The 25917-nt window shown below is 43.5% G+C and overlaps 1 protein-coding gene across 1 annotated transcript; it reads right to left on the bottom strand.

Annotated features, from left to right (window-relative positions):
• Positions 1-13811: 13811 nt before the first annotated feature.
• Positions 13812-14635, bottom strand: LOC119659215 (mpv17-like protein). The gene has a single exon (XM_038067188.1). The coding sequence runs from the start codon at positions 14493-14495 to the stop codon at positions 13911-13913; it is 585 nt and encodes a 194-aa protein (XP_037923116.1). The 5' UTR covers positions 14496-14635; the 3' UTR covers positions 13812-13910.
• Positions 14636-25917: the final 11282 nt, after the last annotated feature.

The raw sequence follows: 25917 nt of genomic DNA, 5'->3' as shown, positions 1-25917 counted from the left end.
AGGGGGTCAAAAATCGTCAGACGACGTGGCGCTGCGTTCTGAGTGGTCGTCGCCAGGACCCCCCGCAGGACCTAGTTTTTTGCGGTAGGTGCGACTTTACACGGGAGCGTACATCTGGTAGCTTTATCGCCGAATCTACGATGGTACCAGCAAATGCCTCAGTCGGTAGGCTGTTCTGAGGACCTGCTACCGGATCGCCCTTTTCGAGCGGTAAACGGCGAGCGAGCTCTCCATCTGTCGCCCAAACACTGAGCGTCCAGTGCCGCCCGCATTTCAGCCACATGGCCGTTAAGGCGTGCGTGCACCTTATCGGCCGCAGATGCCAGTGCCTCCAACGGTCAATATCAGGTCATCGTCGATCTTGCTCCCACCCAATTGCCTCATTTCGTGCAGCAATTGGCTGGGAGTTCGATCACCCAATGTTAGACCTGCCAGCAAGTAATCCAGTTTCGCCGATTAACTCGGTTATTAGCTGCGTGTATGAAGCCGATTTCACCACGTCGGACACCAGTAGGATGGACTCCTCGTCCAGACCGACCATCGCGTAATTGAAGCGGGTCGCTTCTGACGTTTTTCCGGACATCTGGAACTGTGCTTCCAGATGTACGAACCACAGCTCCGGGTTCTGCCGCCAAAATGGAGGGACGCGTACGGCGAGGGCGGTCACTTGCGGGTCCGATGGGCCTGCCGCGTCTTCTTCATTTTACTATTACTGTCCTGTTTAGGTGGCATAGTTAGAGTAAAACTCACTTAAATATGTATGTAAAAATAAAAACTGTCAAAGATGCAAAAAAAACTAATGTATTACGTCTTGATTGTCCGTTATCCCTGAACTAACTAAACAAAATCAGGGACATGTGCGGCGTAATCCCCTTTCCCCGACACCGCGTCTCGCCGGTCCCACGGGAATAGTGTCAAAACATTGTTCGAAGTAACTTGAAACGACGTAAGTCGAGGACTGCCTGTACGCCTTATCGGTTCGACAGCTAATGAAAAAATGTGATTAAGCCTAAAGACTGCGATAACAGACGTTTCCCATAGATGGAATGCCAGATAACGACAGATAAGTTCTAGTGGTTCGAAATTCCCCACATTACCTTACCCTAGTGAATAAGTGCAGACTTGGAGGCCTGATTCGTCCTTAGTGACAACAAATAATGATATGAACTATAAATCCCTTGCGTTTGTTCTGACGCTCTTGTAGTCAGGACTGTTTAAATTGGTGTTACTTTATAAACAGCATTACAAACTTTTTAAAAAGAGGAATTTATAGTGAAACTGAAACAGGGTTTCAACAATAAAAATAGCAAGGGATCGTTTGGATGGTCTATGCTCCACAAAAGGATGAAGAAGAGTAGCGAATGGAAAATTAGAAGGCACTTCTGTTATTAGTTGAAAGATATTGTTTTCAATATTCCACAAGTAGTGTGTTTCCTGGTTCTCGAACAAGAGAGAGATTACACTGATAAAGAGGACAACTGGTTCCCGAAATACATTTTGGTAAAATAAAAAACAAAATCCCGGAACAAAAGTGTCTTCCAATTACCCATTTATTGAACACGAACTAACAAATTTACTCCAAACATCAACTATGATGAACAGGAGACATATGTTGTATATGAAATTGGTGGACAACTCTAAACGGGAGTTTAAAAAATGTTCAATTATTTATTTAACAATAACTTATTTTTTGTGATCGTCTTACGAATTTTATTTTTATTGTGATCTTGTTTAAAACTTAATTGAGAACAAAAGGAAAATCATTTTGTATTTGCACAAGTGTAGCTATTTATTTTTATATAATAAAAACTTTATATATGAATTGTTGTAGAAGTGGAGCCACATTGTTTCACTTGCAAAATAAAAAGTCATAGAAATATCAATTTATTCTGAACCTAGTTCAGTGCCTACAAAAATTATTTGATTAGAGAAAAGTTAATTATTTTCAATTTCACACTAGCAGCTTTGTTTTTTTAATGCGTACATTATTAATACAGACAAAATAAATGATAAATTGCACAATAGTTTTAAATTAACTAGGAAGACCAATGGCAACAATAAAATGAGACAAAATGAAATACAGGACTATAAAATAGAATTAAGTTTTGATGTTAATTAAACACAGGAAAGTCAGTCACTTGTAAGTTTTTAAAATATTACATTTAGTTAGACACTTGATTATTCAAGGCAAATTCATTTTTATTTATAACAAGTCAATTTTACTCGCTCATACATACAAATGCCTCAAACTATGTTTAGAAGAATAATAACACAAGGAAAAGTCAAACAAACAAAGTTTTATATTTTAATCCAAGACGGCGACGTCCGCCAAATGAATAGAAACGGAGATGAGAACTTTGTAGTAAGTAAAAAGCTACGAATAAATAATGTAATTTAATAAAAATTATTTAGAGAGAATTCACACTTTACACCAAATAATATATTATGAGTGAAATATGAAAAAAAGACGATTATATAGTATTCACATGAATGAAAGTTATGAATTTTTAACTTTTTATGAAAGTTTTAGAGAAAAAAAATCAAACAAAAATCATATATTCACATTTTACATAACACAAAATACCGGCGATAATGACAAATGAAGCGGTCTAAAACGTATAACATGTGATTATTTTATTGATATGATAAATACAAAACATAATTTTATATTGCTAAGTTGATTTTTTTTAAAGAGATCAATTCTTTTTTGGAATATTGTTGACATAATCATAAGAATTCATGGAACATTATTAACATTTTCTCATTTATAAATATCCGAAAATGAAATTAGTAATAAGAGTATTAATATATATTCGGCATGAATATTTTATGATAACAGTAATAAAATCAAAATGGAAACGTTCTACTCATATATTGTATACATTTATTATTACAATACTTTATTAATAATTTTGAATTGAAAAATATGAAGTTGATCAACAATGTCAAGTGAAATCAAATTTTAATAAGATTATTAGATACTTATATTCTTAAAAGAAAAATAGAAAATCAGCAGCAAACAATTGTAACAGCAGAAATCATGTTTTATTGTCAATTTGACCGCAGTATGGTATTAAAATAAATGATTTTTTAATGCAGGCCATTTTGTTTCAATTGCTTATTAAGATTTGCAGGGTATCGAGGTGGATAACATGTACCGTTACGGTCTTGAAAGATGTGCTCTAACACACTTCAATGCCCTGACAAGGCAAAATTTTGCACTTGCACCACCTTCGATTGATGATTTTATACAATCCATTGTATTCAAATAAAACCGTCGAAACACTTGAATGTGGCAAATCCTAGGAGTTAAAGTGTCTTAATACAAATTCTCACTGATGGCGGAAAAAAAGCGCAGAACAACCGTAGTGACTTAACTTCGAAGTGACTTCCCCAATAGAGCTCTGCATGAATGCATTCAAACTTTGAATGTATTCATTGATTCATGAATTCGGCTCAATATTCGAATACAGGCATACCTCGGCTTATCATGTCAATTGATTCCATGAAAGTGCGTTATAAGTCGAAAATGTGATAAATCGGAGCGTAAGAAACACATGCTCGTATGCATAGGATAAAGAAGAGTAGAATTCTTCTAATTACTGTCGATATCAATGCCAGAAGGAGTTTCAGCCGCTTCTGGTCAGATTTTACGCCAGGCTTTGTTCATTGTACCACTAGTTACCTCTTTCCAAGAAGTTTCGATGTTTTCAACAGCCTTGAGAATATCAAAATTTCTTTATCCAATGCTATTATATCCTCTAAACGTTCCACCAACTGCCTGAAAGTTCGGCGCAGAGAGTATGCTTTATAGGTACCAATTACACCTTGGTCCATGGATTGCAGCGGGGAAGCGGTATTTGGCGGTAGGAAGATCACTCTCACAAAAATTCATGACAAAATTCATTTCTAAACTATTCAGTGAATAACGACAAAGTTTATTATGTCCCCAAATAACTGGCAGCGTGGTTTTCGAATTATTTTTTAGGGCCCTTGGATTTTCCGAATGGTACAACAGGAAAGGCTTCAGTTTGAAATCGCCAGCGGCATTTCCGCCCAAAACAACTGTAAGCCTGTTTTTGGAGACTTTGAAGCCTGGTGTTGTAGAAATAAATGTACGTGATGGTAAACGCTTTCTCTCTCATCGACAATAAAAACCTGCCTCGGGCTGTAACCGCCTTCATCATTAATACTTTTAAGCATGTCGGGAAATTTTGTCATTTCTTCATAATCAGCACTAGTCGCTTCTCCAGTCAATTTTAAATTATGCAGACCAAATCTTGATTTGAACTTGCCGAACCATCCTCGACTTGCATTAAATTCGAAGGTTTTGTTTCCACTTCTGATGGTATTGAACAAACTCCTCACCTTTTCTTGGATGACTGCAGTTGAAATTGGTATGTTTCTATGGTTTATGTCGAGAACCCAGGCATACAGCAATTTTTCCATCTTTTCAAATACAAAGGGTCAGTGTTTTGTTATTATGGTTCTTCCTGGTGAAGAAATGCCCGCCTCAATATGTCCGCGAATTTTTTCCGCATTCCTTTTTATCTGTCTGATAGCACATGCCTTCAATCCTAAAGAAACAGCAATTTCCGCGGCTCTACCCTTCGTTCGAACGTTTAATTCTTTCCATTTTTGTTTTTAAATTAATAACTTGCCCCTGGCTCTTCTTTTTAGAGGAGCTGTATCCTGGCGGTCAAAGGGTAGTATAGGTCCCAGGGCGAAACGTGGATTGGTACCCACGATTGAGCATAAAACCTGGGAAACGCCTGCTGAACCAACGTCAACGGCTCTACTACCAAAAACTATCCGCGTGGTGATCGCTGGGAGTTCTTTCTTTATAAAAAATTGCAGACGGAAAAGGATGAAGGCGAATCTCCCGACAAAATATAACAACTGGTCCTCCAGGTTGGGAGTTGGGTTACGAAGCTACGAAAGGAGCCTCGGACAAGATGGATTTTACAACGACGAACCTGGAAACGACAACAGATTAACGATTTGCGCATTTTCTCATGGAACGTGTGCTCCCTGTACAGACCGAATGCTGCTGAGCAGCTAGCCGATACCTTGTCCCAATGTAAGGCTGATGTAACAGCGTTGCAAGAGATGCGATGGACAGGGACCGGTTTCGTGGAGAAGAGCCGCTACACCATATATTATAGCGGCCATCCAGTAAACCATGTGCTCGGAGTAGGTTTCTTAGTCAGCCAAACAATGAAACCTGCTGTTATCGACTTTGAAAATATAAGCGAAAGGCTATGCACTCTGCGTTTTGCGAGGCAAATTTAGAAATATAAGCCTCATTAACGTTCACGCCTCTACAGAGGAGACTACAATTGAGCGGACCCTCGAAGCCTATCCCAAGTATGATATCAAAATCATACTTGGATATTTCAACAGTCAAGTAGGGACGAAGCCCGTATTCAGACGGTATGTCGGCTCTCATAGCTTAGGTGAGAGTGAATACTGAAACCATCCACAACACAGCCCTCCGCAACACCTATAAGAGGGAAATTGATGCCGCAATAACCGCAGTCAACAGAGATCCTGGAGATGAAGCCACAACAATGATCTTCATAACCACCTGAAGAACGTTATCATTGATACGGCCACAAAGATACTTGGCCCCAGCCGCAAAAAAAATCGGAACAGTGGTTTCACGATGAATGTAAGCTAGCTACGGAAAAATGCCGCATACCGAGTAATGTTGCTTTCTCGAAGAGCACGGGCACGGGCGAAGACTTATCACGAACTCTGCCGAGCGAAGAAGCGACCTCACAGACGGAAACAAGTCTGTGAACTAGAAAAGTACAGGAAGCAACCGCACCAGGGGCGGAAGTTTTATTAACGAGTCAGCAGGATGAAATCTTATACACCACGACGCTCATCCTGCCGAGACAAAGAGGAAAATCTGATCTCCGACAGAATGGGCATATTGGAGCCATGGGTTGAGTATTTTGATGAACTGCTCAACAACTAAAATATCGGCGAGTTGGAGGTCCCGCCAACTGAAGAGGAGAAGGAGAAATGCTGGCACCACCAAGCATAGAAGAAACAGTCCGTGCAATTTATCGGCTCAAAAACCATAAATCGCCAGGAGCCGATGGAATTACAGCCGAATTGGTTAAATATGCAGGCGACCAATTACACCAAGCGATTCATCAACTGATGCTCAAAATATGGGATAGCGAATCAATGCCTGACGACTGGTAACGGCACATTATCTGCCTCACATAAAAAGAGGGATATCACGCAGTGCAGCAATTATAGAGGTATCACGTTGCTGAGTACCTTCTATAAAATATTCTTCTCTATCTTGCTACGGATAACCCCATACACCCAGAACATCATTGGCCCATACCAAAGAGGCTTCACTCCAGGCAAATCAGCAACAGACCAGATTTTCTCTACGCGGCAAGCGATGGAAAAACTGTTGGAATATGGCCATCAGTTGCACCATCTTTTCATCAACTTTAAAGCCGCCTATGATAGCATAGACAGGGTAAAACTGTACACGGTATCCCAACGAAATTGATAAGACTGACTAGGCTGCCCCTGCCCAATGTGCGAGACTAGATAAAAGCAGCAGGATCACTCTCGAGACCATTCAACATCAACAACGGTCTAAGACAAGGGGGCGCCCTATCATGCGTCCTCTTTAACCTGACCCTGGAGAAAAATTCACGATGCCGCTGTAAATGCGAAAGGTACCATCCTCATCAAGTCCACTCTACTACTAGGCTACGCTGACGATATTGACATTATGGAAAGAGATGTACAGTCTCCCTTCATCCAGATTGAGCAGGCGGCGCGAGATCTTGGGCTGCACATCATTGAAGGCAAGACGAAGTACATGGTGGCAACGTCAGTGGCAAAACCAAAACCGAAAGAACGAACAGCATCGAATCGCACTGGTCAAACAAAAACAATGAAGATAGGAGACTACAACTTTGAGACCGTTGACAATTTCTCCTATCTAGGGTCGAAAATCACAACCGATAAGAACTATGACGATGAAATCCGCGCACGGTTGTTGGCAGCCAACACAGTCTAGGTCAGCTTACAAAAACCGTTTCGTTCGAAATGTCTCACCATAGGCTCAAAGCTCTTACTGTGCAAGACTATTATCTTGCCAGTCCTTATGCATTCTTCGGAAACCTGGGTTTTTAGCAAGAAAAATTGCGATTACTTGGCCGCGATCGAGAGAAGAATCCTCCGAAGAATTTTTAGCCCCTACATGACGATTGACGATTCCGTAGCCTACATAACGACGAAATCTATAAGCGATACCACGACCGCCTGGTTGTGGATAAAATCCGGCTCAACAGGTTACGGTGGACGGGTCACTTACCTGTATGGATGAGGATGATCGAGCTCGGAAAGTCTTTAAGGGCATTATCTATGGTAGAAAAGGAAGACGAGCCAGACCCTGCCTGAGATTGAGCGATGGCGTAGGGCCGGACGCTAGATAGCTTTTAGGTATATCGAATTGGTGGACGTTGATGATGATGATACATTAAAGGATGTTAGACGTCATGTTGTCGAAACTAAAATAACAATTCATACATAGATCTTGAAGTTATTAAAGGCTTGCTGGAAATTCTTATATGTTACCGATAGACCATTTTTATCCATAGGATTGTCTATGATCAAACCATAGGAGGAGGGAGCAGATCTTTTGAACCTTATCAACTCCTTAGAGACCAATAGCGCCTTTCTCGCCAGAGCATGAGTGACATGATGCAGCGAAGACTTAGTTAAACCTAAGCATCTCTTCAACTGACATGCCACAATTGTGGCTATTCTTTTATCCAGGTATTTAGGCATTAAGAGCGTGGAGGCAGCAGCATAATCAAGCACTGGTCTGACAATGGTCCTGAACAGTTTTACGACTCTCTCAGGTTTTAATCCCTATGAGAAACTTGTGGTAAAGTTCACTACCCTCGAAGCCTGTTTCGTCTTTATGATTGTATTATTGATGTGATCTTTTAGGGATAAGGATTTCGTAATTATCCTGCCCAGAAATGTTATCTCCGGCACCTGTCTTACAAGGGACTGATGTACCAGAATTTTACATGGTTTGCCATTATTTCTCCTAAAAGCAGCTAGACTTATATATATAAGATTGGTTGCAAAACGTCTCTAGGATGTTGAGTTATTTATACTCATGGGAAGTAATCAGTCCACGAATTTCACATAAACTGGGTATGTTATCCAGAAGAGTAATCCTAAGGGTGTGTTCTAGCTTGAAGCCTAAGACGATCTTAGGGAAGCGTTCGTTATCTGGGTATGACCCAAATTGATATTCTGGCAGAGGAGCTGTCAAATATATATAACGTGAAGCCCATCTTTGGTTTATCGCAAATGAAAAGAGGTTTATAAATTGATCCTAGAGTGGATTTGCAGTTTAATTATAATCAGTATTTCTCATAGATCATGAAGAATATCGTACATTTTTCCAATATCCGAGATTCGTGAAGAACTCTAGCATGCTAGGAGAATTGGGATGCGATCAACTTCATGATTGGACCTATCCATTGTGAGAAGACTAGGAAAGCGCGGTTACGAGCTTCACATATTGAAGAGATGCTAACTAGAGCAAGATAATTCCTCCCGTTATGTCATACCTTACAGCAGAGGGTAGTTTCAATATGTGAAAATTGTACACGTTAGCGTGGCCAAGCGGCGTCTTACTGTCCCAAGGTATCCTCTTCCGATTCTGCAATTTTCCTCTGTAGAGACAGGGCCGTTTATGAGGTGGATGTTGTGAAACTTGCTTAGCATAACCGCTCGTTTGTATTTTCAAAGCCGATAACGGCAGGCTTCATTTTGGGCTGGTTAGCGATGATTTTATTCGTTACCACAAAATTCGTACCGTTATCATAAACATGTTTGTTACTGGACCTCTCATAGCTACAAATCGCTTCAAAACTGCAACAAAAGCTTTGGACATGAGGCTGGTTACAACCTCGAGATGGATCGCCTAAGCACGTAAAGATCGAGATATATTTCTTCCTTATATGACTCTCCCGTCTAGGGATCAAAGAATCTCGCTCGGACCGATCGCATCGATGCAACCACTCGGCTTCTTGAGAGCATACTCACCAGTTGCTGCGCTGTCTTCGCTTTCATCCGGTGACAGAGCTATGTATGTATCTCTTGACGGCCTGACCATCGTTCAGAAACCAAAATGTTTATCGTATGATCTGAACCATAAAAACATTCCCGCTGTGCAAGGTTACCTTATGAGCGTGCTCCATAGAAAGGGTTGTCAATATACTCCTACAGTGGATGATGATGGTGCAGTCATGTAACTTGATCTTTGCTCTTCCTTTCTCCTGCAATTATGAACAAGTCGTAACACGTACGCTATGACTCAATGTACCTTTGTAAAGGACAAAAACCTTCTCGACAATTTTTCTATCGGACTATCCTTCCTTCACCTGCGCAGAATGTACCCTTATCTTCGGCATTTCCTGATTTTCTCCCTATACTACTGCCGGTGTAAATCGCAAAGGTAAAAACTGGTAATTAGCTAGTGTGGGCCTCGGAAAAGACTGGGTTTCCCTCAGCAGTGCTACCTTTGTTTTCGTCACCAAGAATCGCGCCCTAATTTCCCTACTATTCTCAGGTAAACGACGGCCGCATAAGCCTTCTCTGCTGCGTTAGAGAATCCGTGTAAATAACATTTGTCTTGCTTGGATTTCAATTTTCTTCGTTAGAGGATGGTCTTGTCGAATTCCTATCCATATCTTAGCCAGTTTATCTGACAAAGAATCACCCGATTTCTCTCCATGATCCCAAAGTGATTGCATTAACATCTTTATGTTAATGACAACCGGTGCCAGAGAACCCAATATATCAAATATCCTGTTTCTGAGAATATCTCTCCTTTTTTCTGTGCTTACTTGATGCAATCTTTACTCGAAATTTAAACACATCTTTGACTGAATTCCATCGTACTCCTAACGACATCAGGTCGATTTCCTCCCCTACATCTAGGTCCGGTTGTATCTACTGTAGATCTCAAGGTGTCTCCCTCAACACAACCCAACCTCTGCTTACTCACTTCCTTACCAGAAATGCTCCTGCATGCAAGTCTTGGTCGCGGATGTCCACGTTCATCATCAAGTGCATTTATTTAATGTCATTCATAAAGCCCACTTTATGCTTTCGCCGTCACGTTCTATGAGTTGTGGCTCAAAATACACTGAAAGTTTGCTTGTCGTAAGAGGCGACTAAAACGGATAGAAATTTGTGGGCCAGTAACTTTCCAATTTTGAAACTTTACTGCTAGCGAAACATCAACAATGTCTCGGATAAGGTCTGACCTCACTACCGAGACGGGAAACACGGTCTTCGTGACCGTAGTTCGCGCAGGTTTGGAGAGCTACAACTACCCCCCATCGACCGCTTCTATGATCCAGCTGTTGCTCGACAGTGGGTGAGGTATCTTGCTGATCGGACGGCATGCCTGAGAATATCGATGAGCATTGGGCTGCCAAATAAAATGCTCTTTCGCGGGGGTCTTCAGCCACGTCATAAGATCTGGTTGACTGCGGATTCTTTCAGAAGTGTATACCGCATCACAAAAGCGTTTGCATGGGATGGTAAACCTTTCGTTGTGAAGAACGTGAATAGTCAATTTCCCATCCACGATGACGTGTGGATGAAATGGTTAGTCACGTTAACGTGCGGATACGGATTATTCTTCCAAGCAGAGGAGAAATCATTTCGGCCATTAATACACTCGAAGGGAGTAATGCCGCTCAACTTGACGGTCTTCCCGCAGTGCTCTTAATCGCTACACTTGCAGTTACTGCAGATCTGCTATTTGCACTCGTACGGAAATCTTGGAAATCCGAGACCTTTCCCAGAGAGTGAAAGAAGGGGATGATCTTGAATATTCCAAAGAGGCGGACCCTGATGGACAATTGAATGGGTATCTGCGTACTTCCTGCCGTTGCAAAAATAATGACTAAAATAATCCTGGAACTCATCAAAGAACATCTCGAAAGCTTGATCGACAGAGAAGAAACTGGTTCCAGCTCCGAATACTCCTTCATTGACCAAAGTTTAAATCTTCGTTGCATTCGGTCTTTATCGATTTATAGAAAGCTTTCAACAGCGTGAAAAAGAAGTGTATCTGGAGTGCTCTACGCAGGAGGGGTATTCCAGAGAAACTAGTAGTTATTATCAGATATGTGGGGTAAAATCTCGGAGGAATTTTAAGTCGAAAGCGGAGTCTGCCAGGGTTGCATTTTGTCACCCATACTATTTTTTCTCGTTGCCGGCGATGTTCTTCATGCTAAATTGGTCCGGAGGACGTAGAAGACTTCAATGGATTATGATATATATCCTCAAACAGCTCGACTACGCTAATGGCATCTGCTTGTTCTCACCGGATCATGGAGCTTGGCCAAATGGCTTTGAATTTGGAAAGAGAGGCAAGTGGAGTTGGACTAGAGATAAATACCAACAAAACCAAGGTTCTCAGTCTGAGGGGTCAACGCACTCTCCTTATCTGCATTAATATGCAGAGCATTGAAAGCGTTGATCAATTTGTAGCAGCGTGATCTCTGCCGACGGTGGCACCGAACTGGATGTGGTCCGATGCTTTAGATTCGCTTTCGCTGCCCTGTTTGAAATCTGGAACTGCATTTATCTCAACACTAAGATCAATTTGATACTGTTCTGTGATAGTATTCTTTGCTATAGCACATGGAAAATCCACTGTTACTCAAAAGCTTCATTCTGGGTCGATATGGAGTTCGCTGGCCTGACCCTATCCCATTCGAAGAACTTGGTCGGCGCGGGGGCCTGGCACTCGTACACATTGTGATCGGAAGACAGAAGTGGCAGCGGATAGGTCACACATTAAAGAGGAGTGACAATTGAATTGCTGTGGGAAGTCATGCGGGGAGGTAAAATACATTTCAGGTAACCGCGAACGATGGTGCGTAGGTGTAGTTGACGCTATACTCCACTAAGGGGTAAATGGTAACCGTATATATATCACAGCAAAATCTGCATTAGCTTTTGTTGTATGAATGCTTCAACCATCTGGAAGTCGTTCAAATTAAGTACACCTGCATGTTTTGCTGATGCGTCAAATACTGGCCGTACCTTGGCATTGCGCTATTTTTTGCTACACCTTAGTACGGTAAGTAATGGTATTTTTCCACCGTATTTTCGTCAGCATACACTAAGGACCCACTCTGGATGTATTCATTAACACAGTTCCTGTACAAAACCTCGAATCTCCGATCTCTTTTGAATCGTTTCTTCAACCGCAACTTTGGCCCTAACATCTCTTTGGTATTTGGCTAATGAACATTAATCTCATATGTTCGATGATATGGTCACGTAGGTCGCGCTAACAAGAATTCACTCGCTAAGATTGGTTTGAACATCTAAGTCGATGGTAAACGACCAAAAGGCCGGCCGAAACAACGATGGTTTGATACGCTGAATGGGGATTTGAAATCCTCGCGATTGCATCCAGATCAGGCCTTTGATAAAACAAAATGGCGTGACGAAGCGACCCCGCTTGTGAACGGGGGAAAGACTGAACAAAAGAAGAACATTAATCTCATATCTTAACACAGGTTGTTGGCCGGGCAGCCTTAGCTTTGGTCAGGAAAGGCATATTCCATGAGAAAATGTGCTGGGGAGTGCCGACCCCACGTACTCGAGGAGGGCGATCAGACCCGAGTCTGCAAGGGACTCATCTGAAGTGGATCTTACCACGAAGCCTCACTGGAGGTTATCTGGTACCATGGGAAACGGGATGGCCCTCTGAGAGCATATGCTCCAGGAGAATTCCTGGAGGGTGTGTTCTCGGCACGGTTATTAGTGGGAGTTTCATGGTGGCTGTGGTTATGCCTACATCGCGGGCAGAGCTCCTTGGAGCTCGAGCGTGGAGTTGCGCTGTACAACTCGGGTGCCGTACTCCTTAGTTGCGACAGAGGTGTTAGATAGGCCATCCACTGGTATGAATGCTGCGCCTGCACTCAGTATAAACCAGTACCGCTGTGCTTGCATGGCGGGGCTCTGATTGTGGTTCCAAAATCAATCCTTGTCCGAAGAGGACCGTGGGATTATGCCTACCTGGCAGGTACTCACGTTAAACCCCCAGGATTTCATGAGAAAATGTGCAAATCGTTACTCCCATTTCGTTTCGGGTTCCGTCGTTTTTGTTTCCAATAGACTCCGAAACTAGCTTTTGCGACATTTAATTTTCTAAGGTATCGTCGTTTCCCGTAGAATCAGTTGGCACAGTTTTCCCCAGATTTTAGACGCGGGAAAGTCGCTTTTCCCCTTCTTCGTTTAATAACGAACTCCTAGCGATTATCACGTGAAAATGGAGGTAGGATTCGGTAACGGAGCTGTTGGTTTTGATGAGGCAGGCGTTTCCTAGATTTTATCGAAAGTCGTTGAGAACAAACATTCGAAATTCTTTTTTTCCAAAGGAAGGTCTACAAGACAAGGTGGAATCTTCTCGTCTCTGCTAATTTGACTTCAGTAATTAAGCGCCCACAAATGAGAGCACACATCTTTCTAAAAGCAGCTCTCGCAAAGGGGTTAAATGCTTTGATGGCTCCTAATTAGCCCAATTAGTGTTGAAACGACATTAACGGTTCCATCGTTTGTTACAATTTTCCAATAAATTGAGCGTCGAACCTGATAAGAGCGTATTATTGAGAAACTGTACTGAAACCGCTATAATGAGCGGAACTTAACAATGACGCCTAATTGCCAGGAAGAATCCTCCCTACAAGTGCTCATTAAATCACAAACAAAACTCGTAGATCTAAAAATAGTTATATTTCAATACTTTTTCTCTGGTGGCACACAACATACAGCGTCCTCGCCGACAGCAACATGAATCTGAACCGGATCCATTGTCACATTGCTTTGCTGACTGGAATGACGACCTCATGCTTGGACATCTTCCACGAGAAGTAGGTGTTCCAGCCCAGGGCCACTGTCTGCGCGTACAGGACCTGGTAATTGAGCGGCACAAAGGAGAAGTTGATGATCTGGGCGGCAGGCCACAGGCAGTAGTTGGTCATCATAATGTCCACGTAATTCTCCCGCACTCGCTCGATGATCGCCTGTCCGCGGTATCCTTGAATGATGCTTATAGCTGATGTGACGATTAGATTGAAGATGGGTGCAAAAAGGAGTTGATCGCAGGCGACCTTCTGAAGGGCCCGTTTCAGCGGGTGTTGCGTCTTGATCTTCCGGTCTAAAATGCCATACACGAGCCGCAGCGTCGGTCCAATCAGAAATGTGCCCAGCATTGTGAATTGACCAGTTCGTAGGATGTTTATGTTGTCCAGGGATCGTTTTTCGATTGCGACTTGAGCCATTACGTCCCCGGCGCCCATTATCATGCCGGCCTGGACCCCCTGCGTCGCGTACGGGTGGTTGTTCAAAACGTATTTGTACACATTCTGCACTTTCGTTAGGAAATGCTTGAACACCATCGCGACACGTAAAAATAAAAACTCCGAGGAAGACACGCACGTTCTTATCTAAGCTCCGACGCGGCAAATCTGATTCCCTATCGGCATGTCGGGTTTGTTTATTGACAAACGTCAACAGAATGTCATTACCCCCGACTTGTTGATAGACGCCAAAAACAGCTGTTGCCCAACCCGATAATTTGTCGTGATTAAGTATGGGCACAAACCAGTTTGTGGGATACTAATGTTGCTTCTCACTGCTCATCTAAAACCAGTTGCATTTGAAACCAGAGTGATAGTACTAAATATTTATTCCTTGAAAACGAATAATTGAAAATGGAGTAATCAATTTATCCAAGGAAGATCGTAAAATGAATGAGAAAGAAAAAAATGGGCTGCCGAAGGAGGGAGCCACCGGTTTCAATGGGGAAAGGAACGGGATGGTGGTACGTAGCTTTGGTTATTGAATTTTCTTATTTTTGTTGCTATGCTTCTGTTATTGTTACCAAAAAGGATGAAATGTAGCGAAAAACAAGCAAAACAAGCGAAAAACAAGCAGAAAATTTGCTCTTGCTTTTTGTCAATAACAGCACATATGTTTTGTAGAAGTTTCGTTAAGAATTTATTTAGTTTAAAGAGGGAACAGCAGTTCTAAGGACTCAGGCCTTTTGTTTGCGTGTTCACTATCTTGAGTACATTGTCCAGATGCAGAGAATACCGAGATTCTTCGCTGGAAAAAACCTAATCAAGGAATCTTCGTTTGAGATCTGAGTAGGCGGGCGGCTGCATATGAAGTGCAGGCCCGTCTCCTTTTACTCCTTACATGGGCTACATATAGCCAAAACCACTACCCAATTTTTTTCCATCTTAAAAGTTCCCAACAAAAAAGCCGCTTTATCGGCTACGGATTCTTTAAAAAGGATTCTCGCCTGTCAGCAGGAATTCAAATTTGTCCATTCCGCTACGTGAATCCCTGCAATTTCATCCTTCTGAGTTGACTTGACAGTGGAGGGCCGGATGCTAAAAGCTGCCGCTGGCCCCATCTTTGTGGATCCAGGACCTTGCGTGCCAGCCTGTCAGCTTCCTCATTGCTAGCAGCAATTGTGTTCATGATACCCACACCAGGAATGTTTCGTTCAGTAGTCGGTCAGGTTTCAGCAGCAATCGGTGACAACTCCACACCAACTGGCTTGATATATTGTTGCTATTTCGAAACAGATTCGAATGGTGTAACTTCACCTTCTTTGTTGCAGTTCCAGATGGACGCATGATCGTATGGTTAGCCGCCTTTCCATATGCTAATGGTATCAAGCCTAAATTCGTCATTAGTTTCTCCAAATAAATAGGGGGTCGATTTAGGAAAGCTTCGAGCGTCGTCGTCGGCGCAGAACACATTGCTCCAGTAATACTTAAACAACCGAGCCTCTGAATCTGCGCTAGACTATGCTCGCAGACATCAAAAGGGGCTTTGTTATGGATGAATGGTAAGTAGGTAGGTAGCAGTGGCCGATCCAAGTAGTCTAATTAGTGCTCTGGTGCGCCGTTTTGATTCCACAAACTTCTAAGACTATGATTGCTGTGGTAAGAGCAAGAGGGAAGAGGCCAGTCAGCTCGGATCTCCAGAGCCAGTACGTGACATTCAGGAAGGAAAGCAGCTTCCTACTCTGCAGCTACATAGAGATCTCTCTGATTCCCCCAATGGAAATGGGGAATGTGCTTGGAGCCTGCCTCTAGCTAGAGCGTCCACAGTGATTGTCCACAAAGGAAGTGTCTGAGAGTTTCTCCGTTTTCTCTGCATAATCGCCTATAGGCCAGTGTTCCGTGCAGACCGTTGTAACCGTGTATACATTTGTACTCGACTGACACAAGAGCCTTAATAAGGAACTCCAGACACCCCGGTTTTGCGCCGAGGTCCACCAATTCGATATCCATAAAAGCTGTCTAGCGTCCTGACTAACGGCATCGCTCCATGTCCCCCAGGGTCTTGCTTGTCTTGTTTCAACCATACATATTGCCCTTATAGACTTTCCGGGTGGGATCACCCCATCCATACGGATCAGGTGACCCTCCCACCGCATCCTGTTGAGCCAGATTTTACCCACAACCAGATGGTCATGGTATCGCCCATAGGTTTCGTCGTTGTGTAGGCTATGGAATCGTCCATCCTCATGTGAGGAGCCAACAATTCCTCGGAGGATTCTTCTCTCGAACGCGGCCAAGAGTTCGCAGTTTTTCTGCTAAGAACCCAGGTCTCCGAGGAATACATAAGGACTGGCAAGATGATAGGCTTGTACAGTAAGAGCTTCGACCCTATGGTGAGACATTTCGAGCGAAATAGTTTTTGTAATAGGTGGGTCAAGCCCTCCTTGTCTTGTCGCAGGTGGCGAACCTTCCCCCGCTCGTTCCCCTCTATGTTCCTATGGCCGGGAACGCAGAGGAAGGTGACTTGAAGCATGCCGCTCATACTGTTGAACGCGATTCCACCTTGTCCCACCAGCCTGAAGGATGTCGTCACTGAGTACAAGGCCTTAATAGCCGCTTGATTGACGGTCGAAATGGCTATATTACGTTAGGAGGTTAGATAATGCGCTAGCCATGGACAGGTTTCAGTATCGTCCGCTTGGAATGCACTGGCGAGTCCTGAGAGATCGTACAACTCGAAAAAAATCCTATACCGGCTCCACAGACCGACCGCCGGCCTTTCACTTTGCACTGGTTGGGAAATCCACAGTGCTCGGACACAGGATTACACCCAAATACTTTATAATACATTCGAGGAAAGAACCAATTTTTGTTCATTTAGCTGCAGGAGGCGGAGTTTGGGTACCTTGTCTTGGTGGTGAATAGAATCAGCTTCGTTTTAGTTGCATTTATGCCGAGTTCGCGTCTTGTAGCACACTTTACCAATGCACCTTCCATGATGCCTTTCATCCCTGACGCCAATATAACCAAGTCGTTGGCATATGCCACCCCTTTCACCACGCTCCTGTCTAATAGGTATAGAGTTTCGTCCATCACTATCGACCAGAATCCCGGGGAGATTGCACCACTCTGTGATCTACCTTTGCTTACAGCTCTAGTCAAGTGGCTCACATATCAGACTAGATTATTCTAGCTTTTAGCATGGATATTATCCAACGCGTAAGATGCCCTTCCGACCCTATACTGGTTAAGACTTCCTTGATGGTGTTGGTACTAACGTTGTTGTTGTTCTATGTCTAAGAAGGCAACTAGAGAATATGGTTTGTGGTGCAGTGACCGCTTAATTGTACCAATTACCTCGTGGAGAGCGGTTTTTGTGGATCTGCCTTTGACTTAGGCGTACTGAGACTTAGAGACTTCTCTTCATAATCGTCCTTGAGGGGATGTTCAGGACGCGCTCTGGAGTTTCCTCCGAAAGAGATGAGACTGATTGGTTGAAAGTCCTTCGTGGACTCATAGGCGCGCCTGCTTTCTTTCGGTATGAAAACCACGCGCGTGCGTCTCCAAAGGTGTGGTATCTATCCCCAAAAGATACAGCCCCGTAAATATCGACAAGCCACGGCAATCCTTTTTTGCTCCTTCTGTACCATGACTGGCATTATGCCATCTCCTTGGTCAGCTTCCTGGGGCTGGATAGAAGTTCATTCCACCATGGTGCATTTAGCAGGGCACGAGACTTTGAAGGTGGCTTCGAATGCCTTTTCCAGAGACTGATAATTGATAATTTGATTAAACTTCTCCAGTTGATCCTCCTAGAGTCTTTGAAACGGTTGGAGACCTCTACAGCGAGACCTAGACTGAGAAGTATCCAATTGTGAGACTCCACAGTTATCCACCCTAAGAATCCCGTTGTGAGTTACTAGGGTGGTAATTAAAAAACTTCTCCTCACGCCTCAGTTCTCCCAGCTGGGAAAATGGAAGATTGGTGTAATTCCTCTGTTAACTTTTGCGCTAATTATAAAATCCAAGAATGACTCACCTCTTTCGTTGATTTCCGAACTGCCCCAATCATCAATCCCGATTAGTGTCTCTTTTGCTCTGGAATAAATTGTTCCTTTGCTTCCTCCGATCCAGGGCTTCTGTATTAGTGTGACGTCGATGTCTTCTTTCAGGAGGAACCTTAACTCGAAGCTTAATCGGACAAGGCCGCCTTATAGATGTATACATTCAATGAATCTTTTGCGGTGAAAGCCTGTAGGTCTCAAATGTCGCAGGCTTACAGCACCAGAACAATCTGGAGGATTTCTGGATATGATGCCCCCAAGTTTAAGTGGAGTCGATATGTAGTCTTCAGTAATTGACTGTATCAGCTGGATTTATCCTGCCCTGGTAAAGTGGGTGACGCATAGTTGTCCCCCCCCCCCCCATAGTTGTTCTTAGTGAACATACATAGTCCAGTCTTCCTAGCGCCGCGTGAGTGCGTCGCGCCGGCACCAGTTGTCGATTAGCTGCAGAGTTGCTTTCAATTATTACGACTAGATCGTCTCCAAGTGCTATAACACGGGGTCGATTACCAGGATGAACTGAACCGCACTCATTGGCAAAGGACTCATTACACTTATCCTAGCTTTGCCACTGGCCCTCAAATCTTTTCGAAGCAGTTCATTTTCGAGTCTATTATAATGACGAGATATTTCAACACCGGTGTGAATTCAACAGCGATTTTGCCCAATGCATAGACGGTACTGAAGGTTCTGAGGATTTGCCATGTAGGCAAAATCCCACGGTCCTCTTCGGGCATGGATTGATTTGGAGACCATAATCAGACTTCCGTCGTAGCTTAGCATTCATACTAGCGGGTGGGAAGCGTATCTAACACCTCTGCGGTAACTAAGGGGCATGACGACCAATTTGTACAATGTAATTCCACGCTTGAGTATACAAGGATAATTGACTGCGATATGAGCACAGCCACATAGACCATGAAACTCCCACAAGGGAGGGAGGAATTCTTCTGGAACATATGCTCTCAGAGGACCATCCCAGTGGCCATGGTACCAGATAATCTCCGGTGGGGCTTCGTGACAAGAGACAGATGTAGCAGTACAATCCGCACATACCCTCCTCGAGTTTATGGGGGTGGTATTCTCCAACGACGTAGGCAAGACTGTTGGATAACGTCCTTCGTTGAGAACGACTACCCCAGTTTTCTCCAGAGCTAAATAGAATTCGCTGGTCCTGTTCGATTTATATAGTGGGTGGCGACGGGTACCACAACATCATCCGCGTATTCGACCAGGTGAAATTCATCGGGTACACTCCAGAGACTGGGACCAAGGGCAGGTTCCTGTATCACTTGATGAAAACCTGATTTCTCATTGTCCTTCCTAAGCTGTGGTAAGGCATGGTCCCTCAGACAGTCAATTGATATTCGCAAAAAGTAACAGGGAAAGTAAAAACGATTTTCCAACGCTTCAAGCATGTTGGCCCATCTTTTAAAATTACATCCAGTGTTACGAGAAGCACCACTCGTCGACAGTGACGGCTGTGCCTCAGTTTGTCTAACTTTCTGGAGCACTTTTTCAACCGGATTAATTGTGAATTGTCGCCTCTAAAATAACAGACTTTTGACGATAGGTTCATAGCGTGCATAGAAGGGGTGGATAGGAAAAAGCGACTTCACGATTTAATCTATTTCGGTTGCTACCACGGTGGAACAGCTCCGAATTTTTTGGTGTCGCCTTGCTGACTTCAATACCTCTTCAGCGAAGGGTATTTTATTTTGTCGCAAAAAATGTTGACGATTTGATGGAAGATTTTGCTGAAGGCTCTCCGCCTAGGAGTCACCTATGGGAGTTAGTTGGCTCGAAGGCTCTCCGCCTAGGAGTTACCTATGACAGTTAGTTGACTATTTTTTTTTGTGGAGAGGGGCCGTGAACAATAACCAATTTTCCAGCCCGTTTCATTACTAGAGCTTCCAATTCGAAGTTAGTCATATAAGGGGCACCTGCTGTGTCATTCGTTCTATTTTTTTCTTGTTGAGCCCAATATAGTTGGGTTGCAAGTGGGGTTGTCCTCAAAATGCGCCTGACTGCATTTCTATGGTGAGGACCTCGCGAAACGTTCACTGCTGCGCTATTGGTGGTGGTTTCTTTTGAATGGAGAATATACAAATCAGAATAATTTTTACAAAATCGAATTAACCCTTCCAAAGTTGAGTAGATCTCTGCCATGATGCATCCCTGGAAACCGAATTGTTCTCGAATTCCATTCCTAATGCATAATCCATCTGGTGCCATATGGGTTCCAACTTCATTCTCTAGGAATACTTGAAATATAATCTCCTCATTTTGAATTTTCTAATTTCATCAATCCCAACCAATAATACTTCCCTAACCGCAGGGTCCCAACTTTATCGACAAAAATAGACATGAAACGCGCAGCCATCAATATTGGGGAATGCATTTTTAAGGCCCATGTGGCCATTGATGCATTTGCTTATCCCAAATCAAGTGATTCTCCCTCACAATTGGGTGGAATTCTTGAGTCAAAATTTAATGCATAAGTACACAAACGTGCCTCCCTGGAAGTCTCGATAATCTGGCCTACATAAACTCGTGTATTGCTCAAGTGGGAGCCATCGAAGGGAGAGTATATTTCTATTAAGAAATACGGAATTTGATGAAAAAAAAAACGGCCCAATGCCAATGTTGTAATTATTTGTATTTATTTTATCTTTTTTAGGCTCTTGAGCTTTAAAGTAAGTATGAGTATCTAGATCTGGGTGCCTCTTGCAATAAATATTTATATTAATACAGAGAAATATACTTTTTAGAATTCAAGAAATTGAAACGAGGCTGGTATCCAGCAGTGCGACAATCGTTCTCTCGATTCTAACCGGGTGGGAATCTTGATGAGTAACCACCTTCTATTTTTAAATTATGGCAGAGATTATTATTTGAGGATTGCTTTCAATTCTCCTTCAATTGAATGAGGTAGGTACTCACTCTCTATCAGGTCTATCAGGAGAGGTTCATATTAGACTTCTACATGATCTAGAGCTTCCAAAAGGGATTGAATTGGAAGACCCTCGTCAGGATGTCCTGAAAATAACTTGATTATTAAACAGCCTTTCAACGCCTTCTACAAGTCAGATTGAAGGAGTCTATATCACATAAAGGACTTTTTTTAAGTCACCTCAAAAGATTCATGTGTCCAATAATTCCTTGTGTCAAAACCAGATCGCTCCCTGGAAGATTAGTAAAGTTATTTTGAACGGGGAACTTTGGCCCTTTGACTGGCTTGGTTGGTAGAAGAACTGTTGAACCCGATCTAGACTTGCTGGCATTACTACTGAATGGGACAATGGTTAAACAAGAAGAAAAGTTTAGTTGATATTCTTTTGGAGCATTAAATTTCTGGAAGTATTGGCATTCGAGTATAGATGGTTGGCATGAGCCCCGCTAAACTGATTCCTGCGAGCACTGTTCAAAAACCGGACAGGTTTGCAATTCTTCTGATAGTTTACGATCGTTTATTCTATGCAAAGTAGCCCTCGTTAGTATTTCAAACTCCCCGCGAAAGGTTAAGGCTGCGTAACAGGCAGGTTTTCGCGATCTCTCACATCTCCTTAGGACTCTCACATATCTCCTTAGGAAGACGTACTAGGCTGCGCTTGGAGTAAAGTGTTCTAGTTGACAATGACAGTTGAAGCAAATACTCTGTGTCCCACCGTATGCCGTGAAAGTGCGAAAATAGATCCCAAAGCTCCGAACTCCAAATATTTGGGGTATCTTACGTTCTAAATAAATCCTTTACCCTAGTATTCCGGGTCTACTAGCGCTCTATTAGGGTGGATGTTCTTTGTCCAATTTACTTGAGAAAACAAATAAAAAAGAAAGAAACGTAATGGACCAGCGTTTACACCCCAGAACAGAAATTAGCTTCAGCCGCGATCGGATGTCTTTTTTACGGTCCTGGGTCAGCCATAGTAAACCTAAGCCTGGAGTTTTTTTTAAAGCATTCGGGATCAGATAAGACACAAAGAGCACCAGCCAAAGATCACAAATCTGAAAATTAAAGACAAGTCTGCATAGGTCTCGATGAAGGATCACTAACTTAAAGTTGTCCATATTCTCAGCGATATTACAAAGCAATTGTAGGCGGGAGTCAACAATGAGCGCGGCAGGTCGGAAAAGGCCATATTATAATAGCAGCAACCGATCAAGCACATTGATACTGCGAGGAAGTGACCTTGCAAGTTAAATAGAGAAAAACTGCAAAGAAGGCTAGGTTAAGTCGATCCTGCTATGCAGTATACAACACGACAATTTGACGAGACATTTTAGTGAGGTAACCAGAAGCCAATCAGAGGTAGGCACGAATAACGTGGAATCGAAACTCTCGGAGGTCACAGCAATTCATGTATGGAATTGTGCCTGTAACGAACCAGAGGTCCCTCTTCCGGCGATACCATATAATTATATGCGAAAACCAATTCTTGCGCGATTTCCTGGTGCCTTATACGGCTAAAATCAGGATATCGTTTAAAGCTTGACCTGATCCAAGATTCAAGATTGATCAAATTCCGATGAAGTCTATCAACAGAATTTAGCTGGCGTTCATTCCTTAAAGTATCTGCATTAGGAATGTCAAACTTAAGGTATCTCGATTCGCAAACTTATGCTAATAACAAATTTTACTCTGTCGGGGGAGAACGGACGAGTGAGGATGTCAATCTTCAGTATTAAAATTAGTTGCGTTGAAAACAGTAAGAATTAACTTGCAGCAATGGCAGTATGCCTCAGTGAACTTATTGCTTTTTATTGCGGGAAAGAACATCAACATAGCAGTTATTCACCGCCTATGGATCAGGGTAGGTAGGTGGGTATCGGTGGTTGAGCCCAATTAGCACTGTGGTACGCCGTTTTGACGCCACAAACTGCAAGATCATGATTGTTGTGATAGGAGTAAGGAGGCAGAGTTCAGCAGAATTCAAGAGCCAGCCCGTAGTATTCACGAAGGAAAGCGGCTCTCTAAACTTTCAATTAGAGACCTCGCTGGGGTCCTCAAAGAATGGTTTAACTGGTGTCCGTAGGTTGGCTCTAGCTAATGCTTGGCAGTTGCTAAGGAAATGGCTGAAGATTTCTTCTTTCCCGCAGCTTCGACAATACGAATTGTACGGTGTGCCGATTCTGGCGGCATGGTTCCTTATAAACCAGTGCCCCATGCAGATCGCCACAATCTTATACGTATTTGTTGGCGTTTGGCACAACAGCTCTTGCGATCAGGTTTTGTTATAGACGGGCTAAGTAGTGCGAATAGATTCCACCTTTGACAGTCGTCAGTGGAACACAGACTGTGAAAACCTAAGGACTGTCAAGAGCAGAGCCCCGCCTGGCCCGCTCTTTCCCCTTTATGTTCCTATGACTGGGAATTCAGAGGAGGGTGACTTTGAGCGTGTCGCCCAGACTGTTCAGCGCGTTTCTGCACTGCTCCATCAGCCTGGAGGATGCCACCACTGAGTACAAGGTTTTAATAGCCGCTTGGTTGTTGCTCAGAATGGCTATGTTGCGCTTAAAGCTCGGATCATGCCCCAGTATCGCCAGTACTTTCACTTGGAATACACTGGCAGATCCCGTGAGATCGTACGACTTGGATACATTATGTGTATCCGAGAAAATTCCCACACCGACTCCACAAATCATTTCTCACCCGTCGGTGAAGAATACTATTTCATAACTCCCAAACACGCCGTTAGTGTTCTACTCCACCTTGGTTGGAAAGTCCACAGTCAAGTTTCTCGGGAAGTTTGGCTTGCGTGTGGCGTAGTCCGTGGAAAATATCCTGCGTTCCCAAAGCACTTCATCTAGGAAGTTACTATAGCCGTAGAGCTTCGCTGTCCAGCATCCGCACTCACATGGTCTGACAGCACTGCATGCTACAATGTATTTAATGTGGAGGTCTAGGGGAACGTGGTGCAGCAGTACATTTAGAGCATCTGCCGGGTAGGATTGCAGATCTCTAGTAGTACCTGCACCGCGGTTTTTTGAATCCTATTAAGCTTCGTTTTTTTGTACTTCTTGTTCAGTGCTTGCCACCATACAATAGTACCGTACGTTAAGATGGGAAATACTAAGGTTGTGTACATCCAGGGAGCCTTCTTCAGCAACCAGATGCCAGCGACCTGTTTCCAGGGGATCTCGCCGTAAGGGATGATTTTAAACCTTACGCCCTCCTGGCCGTCGCTGATCTTAGCAACGCACGAACCGAAAATCGATCCCGATCGTCGTCCAGGAGATGCACGATCACTATCTCCTACGGCCTGGTCTCAACACTGGTCCACATCTACGACGTTAGTTTGCCGCTAGTGGAATTGCCATCCAACAGCGCCACACGTAAGTGACTTCTGGTTACGTCACTGACTATTGCTGCTTAACTGTTTGCAGAGGTTGCTTGGTGTCGAGCCCTTGCCTACTTAACTCTGCTTGCGTTGTTGTTCGACCTCATTTTGAGATCGATTTCGTTTGAAGGCGGTGGGCTTCGCCTTCTGCTCGTCTCCCAAGCGCTTGGTGCTATATTTTTCATCAATCGCCTGGGATTGGAAACCACTAATTCGTTTGCCGTTCTGCTCCGTGAGGTCCTTCCGGTTGGTTTCAGCATAGTGGTGCCACGGTTGGCACCCACTGTATTGTCCTCGATGGCTACTATTACCTGACTAGTTGCCAGCAGCTCGTTCTTCGATAGTGCGCTTGGCATCACCACCTCTTCTTCAACCGACCGTTTTTTTATTTTCGTTTTTTTTTTGAGTCCATGTCTTGATCCCTCAAGTAGCCGGGGAAGAATGTGTACCCTGGCTAGCTCGGCCACCAGAGTAAGGGTCTTATTTAAAACCGAAGGTGCCCAGGGTATTCAGAGTTCGCATATTAAAGATCATTGGCCACGCAGCTCTCGGCGTATGCTCTTTCCTCTTGGCTCGGGGTCCTGTTAGCACCTTCTTGAGTCCATGAAGGACGATTCCCGGGCTGCTGTTTCGGTTCAACCCCCCGCCCGATCCACTTGTCCCTAACACATGGCCAGCTGGCGAACATATCTTCGTCAGGTGTATGAGCCTACCCCCAGGCTTGCTCTACACTCTCTTGGCCCGTCCCAAGACGCCTTCTAGCAGCCACCGCGAGGAAGTTGTCTAAGGATTGGCGAATTATGCAACCTTATTCTGAAGTATAATCAGACTGGGCCGCCATGGATCAGAGGCTACAGGACAAATATTGCAACTTGTTATTAAATTAACATATCACAAATAACCCTAGAATATGCAGAGAAGCACTTATATAATTTTCTACAATGTGTGCCCGTTAAGCTGGAATCTCCGCTCTGTGAGTTGGGTGTTAAGTTACACTCAAAGTCTTCCCTACTTATCGTGAAATGCGACTAATAGGGATAGAAATCTGCCGGCTTGCAACCTGAAAATTTTGAAATTTTACTGATACTGAAGCGTCATAAATGCCTCAGATACGGACTG

Source organism: Hermetia illucens, chromosome 6, assembly GCF_905115235.1.
Source record: "Hermetia illucens chromosome 6, iHerIll2.2.curated.20191125, whole genome shotgun sequence".
Taxonomy (NCBI): Eukaryota; Metazoa; Arthropoda; class Insecta; order Diptera; family Stratiomyidae; genus Hermetia; species Hermetia illucens.
The sequence above is the reverse complement of the archived record's forward strand: the minus strand, read 5'-3'. Positions and strand labels throughout refer to the sequence as shown.

Coding starts and splice junctions, on each gene's coding strand:
- LOC119659215 (XM_038067188.1), bottom strand. CDS start 14,495: ATGGTGTTCAAGCATTTCCTAACGAAAGTGCAGAATGTGTACAAATAC.